This window comes from Carassius carassius, chromosome 26, assembly GCF_963082965.1.
Source record: "Carassius carassius chromosome 26, fCarCar2.1, whole genome shotgun sequence".
Taxonomy (NCBI): Eukaryota; Metazoa; Chordata; class Actinopteri; order Cypriniformes; family Cyprinidae; genus Carassius; species Carassius carassius.
Window position 1 is genome coordinate 870,703 of NC_081780.1, and position 15,000 is coordinate 885,702.

A 15,000-nucleotide genomic window follows, 5' to 3' on the forward strand; every position below is an offset into this window, starting at 1 on the left:
GATTTAATATGAGCATTTATTAAAACAGAAATGTGTATTTTAAGAATACGTTTTATAACGTGCTCCGAGCATTCAACACATCAAGTTGGCTTCAGCCCCGCGATGCGGGAAAGCTGAACTGAGCAGCTGGTGACTCGCGCTGTGTTCGGTGCGCACGAGAGAGAGAGCCGCGTCTCACGGACAGCAACTCTGAACCGAGCTCTCCTTCAGGACGCTCACGTCCTCCTGCACCTGAACGAACAAATACACATCGCAGTTTAAATAAACAGAAAAAAAGAGCGAAAAGCGAAAGAGCTCAATTCAGCACCGCGGTGTTCTGGTGTTCAGGGAGCAAGCAGAGAAAAGTCTTCTTGCTTATGTACCGACAGCAAATAAATACAAAATATGTCGAAATACCCGACAGAAAGTCACATAGATTGATCGGCGCTGCACAACATGGTAAAGTAATTTATATATTTTTAAGAGCTTCTTAAAATACAATAGGGAAAAAAAGTCAAAGCCTTTTAAAACCCTCTGGAGTCGATTAACGCGCGTTTTGAGTCATTTTCTCCTGATATAGCCGAAAATTACTTAAATTACACATTCAGTTTTAATCGTACAGATAAGAGCAATACATCAATCGAATCTGCAAAGGGTCTACTTTTTTTTGGATACGGACATAATAACAACAAAACTTTGTGCACTTATAAAATAAAGATAACAAACAAGGTGTGCTGTCTGCAGCCTTTGTCTGCGCTGATCTTCATTTACAAACACGTCATTAAAATGAACTGTAACTCCATGAATACTCAACGAAGAGACATGAGAGATATATCTATAGAAAGCTTGTCTACTTTTAAACTAAACAAGTGCTGCCGAACAAATATTCTGTGATAACGTAATCCATATCAAAACAACGCGATGTCCTTTTTTCTTTTTTTTGTCCTTTTTTCACGTCTCCCTTCATTATATCTAATGTGTATATGGAAGACCAAGAGGGTCAAATACACGTGAATTTTAATGCGTCAACAACACGTTAAATACGTGTATTTCAAGTGTAGACAACACATGAAAAATCAGCACGTATTTAACGTGTATTTCACATGTTAAATACAGGTTAAATACACGTGAAGTACGCATTAAAAATCAGTTTGAACGGGTCAATGTCATTGGCTGCTGAGGACTTGGGTCAAACCACTTCTGTGAGCTTAGAGGGGTGTACCATTCATAGACAGGCAACCACCATTTAACATGCTATAGATCAGCTTATTCAGCCTTATTATTTAGTCTTTTTTCTTTTCTTTTTTGTATAGCCTATAGAAATAATATATTTAAGTTTCAGTTTTATGAAATATTTATTTTTTAATAAATATAAATTACAATTTTGTGGTGATAGTATAAAGTTTATAAAAGGTACAGTACTTTGTAATGAAACAGGACTTTTTGTTTAGCTCTTGACTCGCCGAAGTATACTATATATAGTGTCCCTTCTTTAATTTTTCAGTACTGTGTGATAACTTAAATATGTTGTCAGTACTATTAAAATAAGATCAAATTGAATGGTATTTAGGAGATTATAGTTTTTGCATGACTTATTTCGCATTCAGCTAGACAACCCTGTCCTAGCTGTTATCATAGCCTAGGCTTTTTATTAAAAAGGAAAACAGCAAGGGACCATGGAAAACGACTGTTGCAGGTGTATTTTTTTATGGTATTATTATTTATTTTTTTGGCAGCGGGGCAACTCAAGAATGTTGGGCACACAAGTACTGTGGCTCTTTTGCCCCATGGTTCAAGATGGCCAAGCCAACATCAAAGTTAGTTCACTAACTTTTAATTCTAGTTATTATTAAAATAATAATTTACATTTTTATGCCTATTACAATTGTGTTATTATTAATAATAATATTAGTATTATCATTAATGTTGCATTGAATTATTGAAATATAAAATTAATTCTTTCTTTAGACCCATTTAAATGTCTCTTTCTGTCTCTCTCTCTCTCTGTCTCTCAAATTCTCTCTCTCTCTGTGTCTCTTTCTCTCTCTCTCTCTCTCTCTGTCTCTCTATCTGTCTCTCTCTCTGTCTCTCTCTCTCTGTCTCTCAAATTCAAATTCAAATTCTCTCTCTCTCGCTCTCTCTCTGTCTCTCTCTCTGTCTCTCTCTCTCTCTGTCTCTCTCTCTCTCTCTCTCTCCCTCTCTCTCACCTTTCTAGGCACCGCTCGTCCTAGAGCCACTCCAGGTGTGGAGCAGAACAGGCCCACGTTGACTCCAGGTGTGGAAAAAGTGGATTTATCCGTCACTATAGCGATATCACAGCTAGCCACTAACTGGCAACCCGCAGCCGTGGCAACACCGTTCACCATAGCGATAACCGGCACTGGGATGTCCTGGATCAGGGTCATGACCTTTGAGAAAGAACAGTTTATTCCACTGCATTCACACACACACACACCATAAACTATAGAAATACAAATATGGTTCACTCCTATCCTTATGAATGGGAGAAACTGCAACACAGAATATAATATCAGAACAGCCCCACCTTCTAAATGAAAGAGCCAATCACTGATCGGTAAAGTCATTGCATCACTGTAGCAGCCGTTAGAATCTAGTCTGCAGAATAAGCTTTTTGAGCGCATTTGAGCATAAGAAACAACACTCAAGGGGCAGTTCATTTCAGATTTTGTTGCTGATTTGAAAGCTGTCTTGTTTGAGCTTCCTGGATGCGTTTGTAAATATTACCGCCGAGTGAACAGACTTTCCTTGAAAGGGACTGCAGTGATTGACCTCTGACCTCTGAGCAGGTCTGGAACACCCTGCTGTGATAGTCGCGGCCCTGAGCAGTCGTCAGCTCCTTCAGGTCGTGACCCGCGGAGAACACGGGGCCCCGTGCTGCAGAGAGACACACACACACACACACAGTTACTGCGGACGCCGGGGTCACACACACATCTTTCTCTCTCAGAAGAACCTGAATGTTTGCCTGATATGATGATGACACGCAGATCGTCCGAGTGAGAGTCTGTCAGCAGGTTTTCTCTCAGAGACTCCAGCATGAGCAGAGACAGAGCGTTCCTCTTCTCAGGATTATTCAGGACGATCCTCCTGACACACACAAATTTAAAAATACATTTGATATATTTTATATAATATTAATTATTTTAATTTAATTTAATTTATTAATTAAAATTTTAATTTTCATATTTTTTAATAATAAAAAAGTAATAATAAATGGATAACTAATAATAGTTGAATAATTATTCACAAATTTGTGAATAGCTTAAAATAATTTAAGATTAAGAAAATACATTAATTACGTTAATTATTTAGAATCAAATGTGAAAATGTAATTTTAAAGTAACATTTTAATTCCTTTTTTTAAATAATAAACAATTTAATAATAATTAGATTAATAACAGTTTAATAAAAATTCTGATTTTTGAATAGTTTAATTAAATTAGTTAAAATAATTATTTTTTTCTGTAATTTAAAACACTAATATATTAGATTTCATCTTATAACCAGTTAACATAACAACATCAATAATAATATTATTATTAATAAATAGAATAACTGTGTTATTAAACTGTGAATGATTCCCAAACTGAGACTGAAGTGTCAGCTAGACATTAACCTGATGAAATATATTAATTCAAAGTGCACATCATAACTAAAAAAAGGATTTTCACAATAACAACTCGACAAGCCTGATACACTTTAGTGTACTGTTTTCTCTATAAACAATGGTTTTTGCGTTGGCACAGAACTTTAAGAAAGAAATAATTATGATTTAAGTGTCATAATAATAAGTAATAGATTGTGCATTAACATCTAAGGACTGAATTTAAAGTGGGTTTGTTTGGGGTCAGAGGTCACGCGCTCACCTGATTCCGTCCTGCTGCTCTCTGAGGGTCAGAGATGAAGAAGCAGCGCTCATCTTCCTCCTCAAGATCCTCCAAGAAGTCCCACTGCACTTCAGAAGGTTTGACATTTTGTAAAATCCGCCTAAAATCATATTTAATTACCGCTGAAATGAGTAGAGAATAGCGGACGGGTGCACCACCGGATATGCGGAATTATATTCAAAATAAAAGTCTTTTATTTATTTATTGCGAAACGGTGAATGCTCACAAACGTAAACACACGGTGGATAAAATAAAAAAATGATTATTATAATCAACACGATCAAACAGCTAAATAAAGCAATATAATAGTAAGTAAATAACTAATAAAAATGTCGGGGGGATAAAACTTTATACATAGTAGAAATAAACCTTCATGTAATTCACACAGTTCACCACAGCAGGGCAGTGAAACTCAAAGTTATAAGGGGTTAAAAGGGACAGATATTTTCTGCTTCTCATGATGGTCGACAATTTTTTTTTACATTATTGCACAATAATTTAACTACATTAATTACATTAATTGCAATAATGTAATTCACACAGTTTACCACAGGAGGGCGATGCAATTCTAATTCCAAAATGTTTATTACATTGAATTAATGAAAAATAAGGTTTTCCTCTGACTAGAAATAAAAACGTAGAGATAATCAACATCAGTACAATTCATACTGTTAAGTTTGTTTGACTCGCTTAAAAAAAACATTAACAAAGCAGGAGATGAAACAACAATAGAGAATTATACGGTCAGTACAAGAACTTTTGTTGTATTTTTTTCTCTTGTTTCTTGGTCTACATTTTTTTTTCTTCTAAAAAAAATGTTAATTTACCAGATATGTTGTTTCACAGTATAAAGAATAATTTATTAAATCATTTTGAATCGCTGAATAATAATTTACCTCAAAGTTTTCCTCTGATTCGTTTTAAATCTGTAGAAATAAATCGCTTAAATGTAATTTACACAATCTGCCACAAGAGGGCGATGAACCTCTTCAAATATTATAAGTCAATGCAAAATGACTTCATGCATTTATTGTTTTCCCATACCTAGAATTAAAGGTCATACAGGTCACAACAGGAGTTTATTCGATTCACCTTTCAAAAATGTAATATTTGTAAAATTAAAAATAAATAATATATTTATACGCACAGAAAATACAAATATTATACACCCTCTCAAACTTCTTTTTTTCAGACATACATTTGAAGTAATATATTGAATGTAGGATTTTAAATGAAATGAAAAGTGAAACGTTTTTATGTAATATTTGTTTGTAATATGTATATTAATGTATATATGAAGACACACATATATTTTGAAAATATTTATATGTATATATTTGTATAATTTATATTATATATTTAATATAGAAATATAACATTTTTCTTAAATGCATGCATGTGTGTTTATTTATATAAAAAAAGACAAATCTACTGTGATGGGTTTGCTTACATGCTGCTCTTGTACGGACAGATGTTTAATCATAGTTCTCCTCACAATCACTCTGCAATGCAAAACCAATGCAAAGCTCTTCCTAATAAATCAAGGACACGATCTCACCAATATTTTCATTTTGTAACCTTGAACTTGAATCTCTTACTTTTTTTTTTTTTTGGCATTTGCAATATTTTAAAGGTTTCTGGAACCAGATATCCATGTTAAAATGCCATGCGTTATATAAAATAATTGCAATCGAATTACAATCAAATCTCGGATCTTTTAAATCTTTTTATGTATTATTTATTGCAGTGGTTCCCAAACTTTTCCATTCCACGACCCACCTAGACAAGTGTAATATATTTCACGACCCACCAAAATATTAAAAAAAAAAAAAAAAACAACGAGTGAAATTACTTTAAACCTAATCTTACTTAAAATTTTTATGACAGAAATTAAGTATTTAAGAAAAATAACCATTTTATTTTAGAGTACAACTGAAAATTTCACTACAAATTTACAAGTTTTAATTTTTGTTTACTGGCGTTAAAATATGTAGTGTCCATAAAAACGTGAAGCAGGCTCACTCCAGTGAAGTGTGATCTGCGCTGCTGTGTTTTGTTGCATTCATGATCCTTCCGTGTGTGTCGGCGAGAACGGAGCACAATCCAACACTTTTTTAGAAAAGCATAAGAAGCAAAGCAGAACTATCTAAAACAGTTTGGAGATTAAAATAATTGTGAAATAGGTAAAAAAAGACCGATTGAACCTTTTAATGACATTGCTCTGAGACCTTCAAAACACGCAACGCACACGGACTTAATTGCAATTTGAAAATCACACTAAGGATATTGCAGTTCATTATTAATGTTGGTGGGCTATATCGTTGTGATGAGTGGGTTCCCAGTTCCCGCCTCCTTCTTCCTGTGATTGTGAAGATTTTAATGTTTTACACTGGTGCCGAAGCCAGGGAGGAAGGAGGGGCGCGCTGCCGAAGATCCTTCGCCGCTGGGGTGAATCCGCAGTGCCATCGAGCAGGGCGAAGGAGTCTGCCGCCGAGGGTGCTCGATGTGGTGGGCTGGAGTGAGTTGCCGGGGGGGGGGGGGGCGAACTCACTCCAGCCCACCGCCTCGATGACTCCTTCGTGGAAAGAGGTGGGAACCGGCGGACAATCAAACAAAGTTTTAATAACCAAATAAACACAAAACAGCGCGACAGCCCCTCTCGGATGACTGCCGTGCACAAATAAAAAACAAACACAAAATAAAACCCAGGCCTGGTCCTCTCTCGTCCTTCACTGTCATCGCTCCTCTTTTGTATCTTTCCGATCTCCTCCGTGGTTCTTGAGACCGGTGAGTGTTGCTCATTTCCCAATCACTCCACCGGCCTAGCTCTGTTCCCATGGCACTAGGCCCCGCCCCACTCGTCACATTCGTGCAGCCCTAGACTGAACTGTGTTAGTGTCTGTGTGTCATTGAAACGCAAAATTAGCTGCAGCCAAGTGACTTTGTGCGACCCACCTTGTTCCATTCCGTGACCCACGAGTGGGTCGCGACCCACAGTTTGAAAACCCCTGATTTATTGATTTGAATTTATAATTTTGGTGTAAAAATACTTGGATACGATATTCACACTAATATAATTCTGATAAACATTTATTATAATGATTATTTGAATTAAATCTGATTTATGTGTCTAATTAACCGTAATAGAAGGCACCTGCCACAAGAGGGCGCTACAGAACAGCGCTGAGGACACGAGCTCACTTATGACGACACAAATACACAAAATGGTCCTATTTTTCAGTCATTTAAATTCTAAAAGCAGTGGACCCTATTATATATCAATTATGAATCTATCAGCCGTGTTTATTCAGAGATTTAGGAGGAACCCCGCGTCTTCTTCAGCATGAGCGCGCTGTGCGTAAGAGGAGACCCGCGCGCGCTCCCGCGGAACCAGACGAGCGAGATGACGCGCGGCGCGCTCCCGCGGTACAGGGTCTGATTTAAACGCGTTCACTTCACTTCACTGAGACAGAACTGGAGTGACTCTGGGTTTATTCGTCTAACGCGCTTTTCTCAGCTCTTTCACGATGTTTAAGTAAGTTTAATTTTTTTTATGTAAATTAAAAACTTTATAGAGTGGGGTGTTTGGGTGAATATGTTGTGTAATTGATTATTGTCATGAAAATAATAACTAATTGAGTATACAGTGTACTATTTATTGTACTGATAATTTTTAACAGTGTAATGAGAAAGACGGAGAAATGTGTTTGTCTGGAAAAAACAAACAAACCAAAATAAACCCTGAAAACTTAATTTTATAACATGAAATCCCTCATTACGTTTTGTTTTTATTTATAATAAATTGCGCTCTAAGAGCAGATAGTTAGTCACACTTGTGTTTCTTTTACTGTATGTTATGAAACTAAAAAAAAAACTACTGTAGAAACAGTTCTCAATCAGAAATTGCTAGTAAACAAATACAAACAAATGTTTATTCACACATAATTACATGTGAGATTTTGACTGAAATATTATTCCAGTTATCTGTGTTTATACTTTTTTAGTTTTACAGTGTACCAATCAATAGTTTAGGGTTTTATTTGTTTTCATCACTATAGCTTAGTAAATATATATTCCAAGGATATCATTTTTTTGCTGTAAATGTGTTTTTGTCAGCTCAGAAGTGCTGTAGTCAGTCCTCATTTAAATTATATATATACTTATTTTGTGTTGTTTGTTCCAGGTGCATCATGTGAAACTGGTCAGTTGGGTACGTGGAAATGCTCGGACCATTTCACACGACCCCTGACCTCTCCTGCCCGACTCTTTGACGAGACGCCGAGCCCTGGACGCTGTAAGGATGGACGTTCACATGCACAAGAGCCGGACGCTTCACTACGGCCTCAACCACAGTCCTGTGAGTATTCGTCCGGATGTGTGTTGTGTTTACATCAAGCTCAAGCATTCTTATTGATGATTAGAACATTATAAATGAAGCGTATTTTTCCATGAAGGAAGCACATAGCTCACACATTCACAAACACTGATTCATGCTGAGATCACACAAGCAGAGAAACCAGTTCCTCCTTCTCTAAAGCATGACAGGACGCTCATTGTGTTTCGGGAGGACAGGTGTGCTGTGAGTCTCTCAGAGGAACGGGATTCTGTAGGAAAGACAGGAATGCAGTCGAGCAGCGTGAGACACAAAACCAGCAGGTTCTGAATGATCAGGACAAACCCTGAAGTATGAGTCATCAGAAAACTATTACTATTAAGACTAGCATTCTTCCTCCTGATGAACTGGTGAAGGAGGACGAAAAAACTGGTGAAAACATCCCAATGATTTTAATGTGTGATATTTATAAAGACTAGATTTCTAAAACCACACTGCAGTTAGGGTGATTATAGTTATAAAAATACAATTTAATTAAAAAACCTGTCACTTGACTACATTTTAAAAGATTAAAACATTGTATCACATTTGTTACACGAGAAAGTAATTTAAAAAGATGCATTTGAACTGAAATAAAATATTAAATCTATTTTAAATCTATTTTATTTCAGATAGTTGATGTACTAAAACGATAAAATCTGAACTAAAAAAAATGTAACTAAAATTAAAATAAAACTAAACGAAATCTTTAGAGGATTCATTCTCATGTTTTCTTTACGAAACAAAGTTTGCGTTATTTTAACATCTTATATTTTTAAGATTTATCATCTTATAAAGATTTAACAATCAAGTGAAAAGCATGCATCTTAAATACACAGGATGAGCTCTTCCTATCGGCATCAGAAAGCTGTTTAATGATTATTCAATTTACTCAACTTTTGAATATCCATTTCCAGTCTTGGCAGACTTTAAGCAAAAAATAGTAGATCATCAGGGAATTATGTGCATAAGAAGTGCATACTGGTCTATGCACAATTATACATACAGTGGTGTAAAAATAGTAGTAGTAGAATGCATACCATCTTAATTATTATTCAGACATACACAAACCTTTCTGATAGGTGTCTCACTTCCTCATGATTGTGTTGACTGTAACTTGACCTGTGTTTGAGATAAAGAAACTGAACTCTAACCATCAGCTGTTCTCTACAAACCTCGAGCAGAGAAGAAAAGCCGGTTCTGCTTCTGTCTGCTACTTGTTTTTTTAAATATCTAATGCACAGAGTAGATCCAGCTCACAGAGGTGATGCAATGTGTGCGCGGACAGAGAGCTGTTCAGGGCGAAGGGTGTGTTCACAGGGCGATGAACAAGCAGTCCAGTGTTCACACACACACACACACACACACACACACCTGAGCGAGAGCGTGAGTGGAGTCTGTGTTCTGCTGTTTGAGCAGGGAGAGGCGTCCGGCTCTGAAACACAGCCGACTGATCTCTGGAGGTCACAAAGCACATGCATGGTTTAAATCAACAGCTCTTAAGATTATGGGAAACAACTTCAGTTGTGCAGATTGTATAATGCATCATGTCATTAACACACTAGAGATTCCCAAAGTGTTTGTCAGTTGAACCCAATTTGAGCTAAATATTAGATTTAAAGGTCACAGGTAAAAGTAAAGTGTTGCCGATTTTGGGTTTGTATTTAAATAATAAACTTTAAATGAAACATCCAGTCATTCAGATTTTCATGTAGATTGGAATGTGCATGATACAACGTCACAAACGAGTTAAACCAGAGATTAACACACATTTTTTTGTCAGCTGAACAACACATTTACCGTATTTTCCGGACTATAAGTCGCACTTTTTTTCATAGTTTGACTGGTCATGCGACTTATAGTCAGGTGCGACTTATTTATCAAAATTAATTTGACGTGAACCAAGAGAAATGAACTGAGACATGAACCAAGAGAAAACATTACCGTCTCCAGCCGCCAGAGGACGCTCTATGCTGCTCAGTGCTCCTGTAGTCTACACTGAAGACACAGAGCGCCCTCTCGTGGCTGTAGACTGCAATGTTTTCTCTTGGTTCTTGGTTCTAAATAAATGCGACTTATAGTCCAGTGCGACTTATATATGTTTTTTCCCTCATCATGATGTATTTTTGGACTGATGCGACTTATACTCAGGTGAGACTTATAGTCCGGAAAATACGGTACATATACAGTATGCATGTTGGTTAATGGTCGCATTTTACATTATGATCATTTTTTATTTGTTTTTAGTTTAAAACTATGGGTTTATGTTAAGTTAAGTCTTTGGGGAACACAAAAATGAATGATCCAACTCAAAATGAATTAAATCCAAGAATTTGCAAATGTTTTTGAACAGTAAATTATCTCAGGGATGCATGTTTTTTTTTATTTTTTGGGACACACACACACACACACACACACACACCCTTTGTGAGTCAATAATTGCGATATGTGTAGCTGTAATGAATGGTTACTACAATCACAGAAATACTTTCAGTTTTAGTTGATTTATTTTCAGTTAGTAATTTACTTTATTCACTGTTTTTGATTTCTAATATTCCTTTAGATATTAATTTAATATTTATATAGTCACATTTATACATTTTTATGTTTTTATTATAAATTATTTTTAGTTCACTCCACTTCATATTTTTTGATATGATAAAAATATGATACACAGCCATTCAAAAGTTTTTTAGAAGTAAGATTAAAAAAAGAAATATAGCCTTATTTTATTCAGATGCATTAAACTGTTTTCTACTATTCTGTGAATCCTGAAGAATAAAATGCATCAAGGTTTCCACAAAAGTATTGTGCAGCACAACTGTGTTCAACACTGATAATAATCAGAAATGTTTCTTGAGCAGTAAATCATCATATTTTCATGATTTCTGAAGATCATGTGACACTGAAGACTGGAGGAATGATGCTGATATATGCATAGAAAACAAAATTATATTTCACAATTTTTACTGCATTTTCAATCAAATAAATGCAGCCTTGATGAGCAGAAGAGACTTCTCTCAGTAACATGAAGAAACTGTACATTACTTGCCACTGGTCTCTCTCTCTCTCTAGGATGATGATCTGCAGTTCCTCAGTCGGGAGGAGCGGGAGTGTATTTTGTTCTTTGAGGAGACCATCGGCTCCCTGGAGGAGGACGATGAGAGGACAGGGCTCTCCGCAGGCGAGCGTCCGGTCTCATACGCTACAGCTCCACGTCCCAGCCCTGCAGATCAGGACATCATTGACCTGGTGCACCCTTCAGTCGGTCCCAGCAAACAGAGAGACACACTGCCCGTCAGGCCAGGTATCCGAAAAAACATCAGCTCCATATAAACCACAGAAAACATTCCAATTCTTCTTTTAATCATCAGAAAACCTCATCCTAATCATGCAATGCTTTGTAAAGTTACTAACGCCACAGCAAACACTATATAGTGATTCTAGTTAAAAAAAAAAAAATGCATAATGCAAAGTTTAAAGTTGTGTAATAAAGCATTGACTTCAAGTGCATTGCATGCTGTATTCAGCAGGTGAGGCCCAGTCGTCCTCTTAAAAATCTAAACAATCCAACGAAAAACATGCGTCTGCCGATTTTCACCAGAGACTAAATGCACTAAAAAGTTGTTTAGCAGATGTTGTAGGATTTCAGGGAATTGTATGTGTATAATTTGCACACTGTGACAGTTATACATATATACTGTGTAAACACAGCATGGGTAGGATGTTAGTAGGTGACTGCAAACATAACCAAAGTATTCAAGAACATATGTGTCTGTATGTATATTAGTGCTGTCAAATGATTAATCACATCCAAAATAAGTTTGTTTACATTTTATATATATATAGTGTGTGAGGGTATATTTATTATGTATATATGTGTTCCTGTAGCTCAGTTGGTAGAGCACTGCGCTTTCAAGTGCAAGGTTGGGGGTTCGATTCAACGGGAACACATGATAGGTAAAAACTGATAGCCTGAATGCACTGAAGTCGCCTGAAGTCGCTTTGGATAAAAGCGTCTGCTAAATGCATAAATTAAATTAAATTAAATTAAATTAAATTAAATTAAATTAAATTAAATTAAATTAAATTAAATTAAATTAAATTAAATTTAATTTAATTTAATTAAATTTAATTAAATTTAATTTAATATATAAATGCATGCATGCTTATATGCATGCATATAAAAAACTTTTGTACATTTGTATATTAAATATATTTATATCATAATTTATGAATATAAATATATACCCAAAATACTTAAATGTTTACAAAATATATTCACGATTATAAAAAAGTGAAAACACTTTTATGCTGAATTGACACACACACACACACACACACACACACACACACACACACACACGCACACACACACGCACACACACACGCACACACACACAGATAATGAGACCCAATGTTTTTGCCACTAAAGCAATTGACAACTTTAAATTAAGTTTTTTAAATGAAATTTTCTTAGATGCCTTATTGTTGTCATTACATACATGTGCCCCTGAACCACTAAACCAGTCATAAGGGTCAATTTTAAAAAAAGTATTTATACATTATGAATAACTACGTTTTCCATTGATGTATGGTTTGTTATGATCGGACAATATTTGAAAATCTGGAATCTGAGGGAGCAAAAAAATCTAAAAATTGAGAAAGTCATCTTTAAAGTTGTTCTAATGAAGTTCTTAGCAATGCATATTACTAATCAAAATTTATATATTTATGGTAGGAAATTTACAAAACATCTTAATGCAACATGAATATCCTAATGACTTTTGACATAAAGGAAAAGTGTATAAATTTGACCCATACTATGTATTGTTGTCTATTGCTGCTTCTGACTGCTTTAGTGCTGCAGGGTCACTACACAAGATTACATCCATTAATGTGATTGTAAATGTGTTTGCCTTGTCAGATTCCCAAGAGCGGATTATACACCCAGAGACCCATTTTGAACTGAAGCCAGGACGTGACCTGGACGTCCCAGACGGGCCACAAAAGAGATCTGGACACCAGCCGCCCGCAGGTTCAGTTGCAATCGCTGGTAAGATCACCGAGCACCAGGGAGCCAGCGGCACGTCTGCATCGCAGCTGCCCGAGCGCAGAAGCAGTCTAGAGTTGCCCTCGATCAAACACGGCCCTCCAACCCACGCCAAACCCACGCGTCTTCCCGACAGCATCAGCATCCTGCGGAGCAGCCGTGAACACATTCCCCACTCGATCGCCGCCGAAGCCGTGAGCGTTCAGGAGCACCGGGCACACATGCTCTCTAACCTCTCCGGCCCCGAGCACCCTTTAGACGGAGGAGAACCAGCCTGTGTGCGCAATCCTCCCACGCGGAGCATCTCGTTTCGAGATCCGACGCCGGACAAGTCTAGGATGGAGGCGCTTTCGAAGCTCGGACTTGCTCAGAGGAAAGCGCAATCCGTCATGCATTCATCTCCGAGGGATCTGGAAAACATCAAGACCGGCAGCACGTTCAACATCACCAAACCAGCTAACACTAGCACCACAGACACTACACACCCCTGCCAAACCAGATCCTTGACGAGCGCCGAAGTCAAACACAGAGATTTGAACAGCCATGGAGGTAAGAGCATCACAATACATCTAAATCTTAAATCAAATATGCAATGAAAAACTTGAACTTGTGGGACAAGAGCGTGAGCCAAGTTTTCAAGACCTGCATGCAACGTGAAAAATCAAAAGTTAAAATTATGTCTGGTCCTTCTCGCATTTTATATGAGAAATATACATTTTTGCCGTCAAATAGAATGCTTGGATATGCATATGTCAAATTGAACAGAAAATGTAAATCTTTTGTTTATAAGTCTTTAAAATTAAAGTAGGCCTATGTAGAAATAACTACTATATTAATGCACTCAGTTTGTGTAAGTGTATTGATGTGGGACACATTTAAGAAGAACTTCCAAACTGAAGCTCTTTGTGTTTTTTACTTAGGATCCAATAGGATGGAGGCGCTTTCGAAAGTCGGACTCATTCAGAAGCAATCTGTCATGCATTCATCTCCGAGGGATCCGGAAAACATCAAGACCACATCAACGTTCAACATCACCAATCCAGCTAACACTAGCACCACAGACACTACACACCCCTGCCAAAGCCATGCACCGACCTTAACGAGTGCTGAAGTCAAACACAGAGATTTTAACAGCTATGGAGGCAAGAGCATCACATTAAACCCAACGACATCCTTCAGGAGCGAGTGCCTCTCATCTTCAGCGGCCAAAACAGAGTCTTCAGAGATTCATATCAACAACTTCGGCGGCAGATCACGAGTCATGACTCCATCCCAGACAAACCATCACTCCCAAACCAAAACCATCACTCCGGTAAAAGAGGAAACCTCCAGCTCAAACAGGACTTCAAGTGAAGACCTTCCTAAGAGGAAAGCATTGCACTGTGAAGCACCCGTGAAGCAGCCGCCTGCTCCGGCTCCAAAACCAGTACGCCGACAAAGTTTTCTGAGTCCCATTGGGTCACGTCCCCCTCCGGTGTCCCCGGAGCTACGCCGCAATTCTTTGCCAAAGTCGTCCTTCCGTACTCAGGGAGTAACGGTGCAGTTTTCTGGCCGAGGAGCCACAGATGAGGCTAGACGTGATGCACTACGCAAACTAGGACTGCTGAGAAACACGCCTTAATAAATCTGACCATGGACCAGAAAACCAGTCCCAAGGGTCAATTTTATTAGAAATGGTTTATGCATCA

The 15,000-nt window shown here is 37.2% G+C and overlaps 2 protein-coding genes across 2 annotated transcripts in view; one reads left to right on the plus strand and one right to left on the minus strand.

Annotated features, from left to right (window-relative positions):
• Window positions 1-4,060, minus strand: part of echdc3 (enoyl CoA hydratase domain containing 3) — a 9,487-nt gene extending 5,427 nt beyond the window's left edge. The window contains exons 1-4 of the mRNA XM_059511848.1: window positions 3,867-4,060; window positions 2,966-3,087; window positions 2,777-2,874; window positions 2,187-2,387 (exon numbers count right to left, since the gene is read on the minus strand). Of these exons, the coding sequence (XP_059367831.1) occupies window positions 2,187-2,387; window positions 2,777-2,874; window positions 2,966-3,087; window positions 3,867-3,997 (552 nt within the window). The 5' untranslated portion in view covers window positions 3,998-4,060. The remainder of the gene's footprint in view (window positions 1-2,186; window positions 2,388-2,776; window positions 2,875-2,965; window positions 3,088-3,866) is intronic.
• Window positions 4,061-7,304: 3,244 nt separating this feature from the next.
• LOC132106218 (specifically androgen-regulated gene protein) lies at window positions 7,305-14,973 on the plus strand. Its single transcript, XM_059511849.1, has 6 exons — window positions 7,305-7,422; window positions 8,071-8,244; window positions 11,335-11,566; window positions 13,187-13,302; window positions 13,336-13,861; window positions 14,233-14,973. Exons 2-6 carry the CDS (start codon window positions 8,188-8,190, stop codon window positions 14,931-14,933), a joined length of 1,632 nt encoding a protein of 543 aa, XP_059367832.1. The 5' UTR covers window positions 7,305-7,422; window positions 8,071-8,187; the 3' UTR covers window positions 14,934-14,973.
• Window positions 14,974-15,000: the final 27 nt, after the last annotated feature.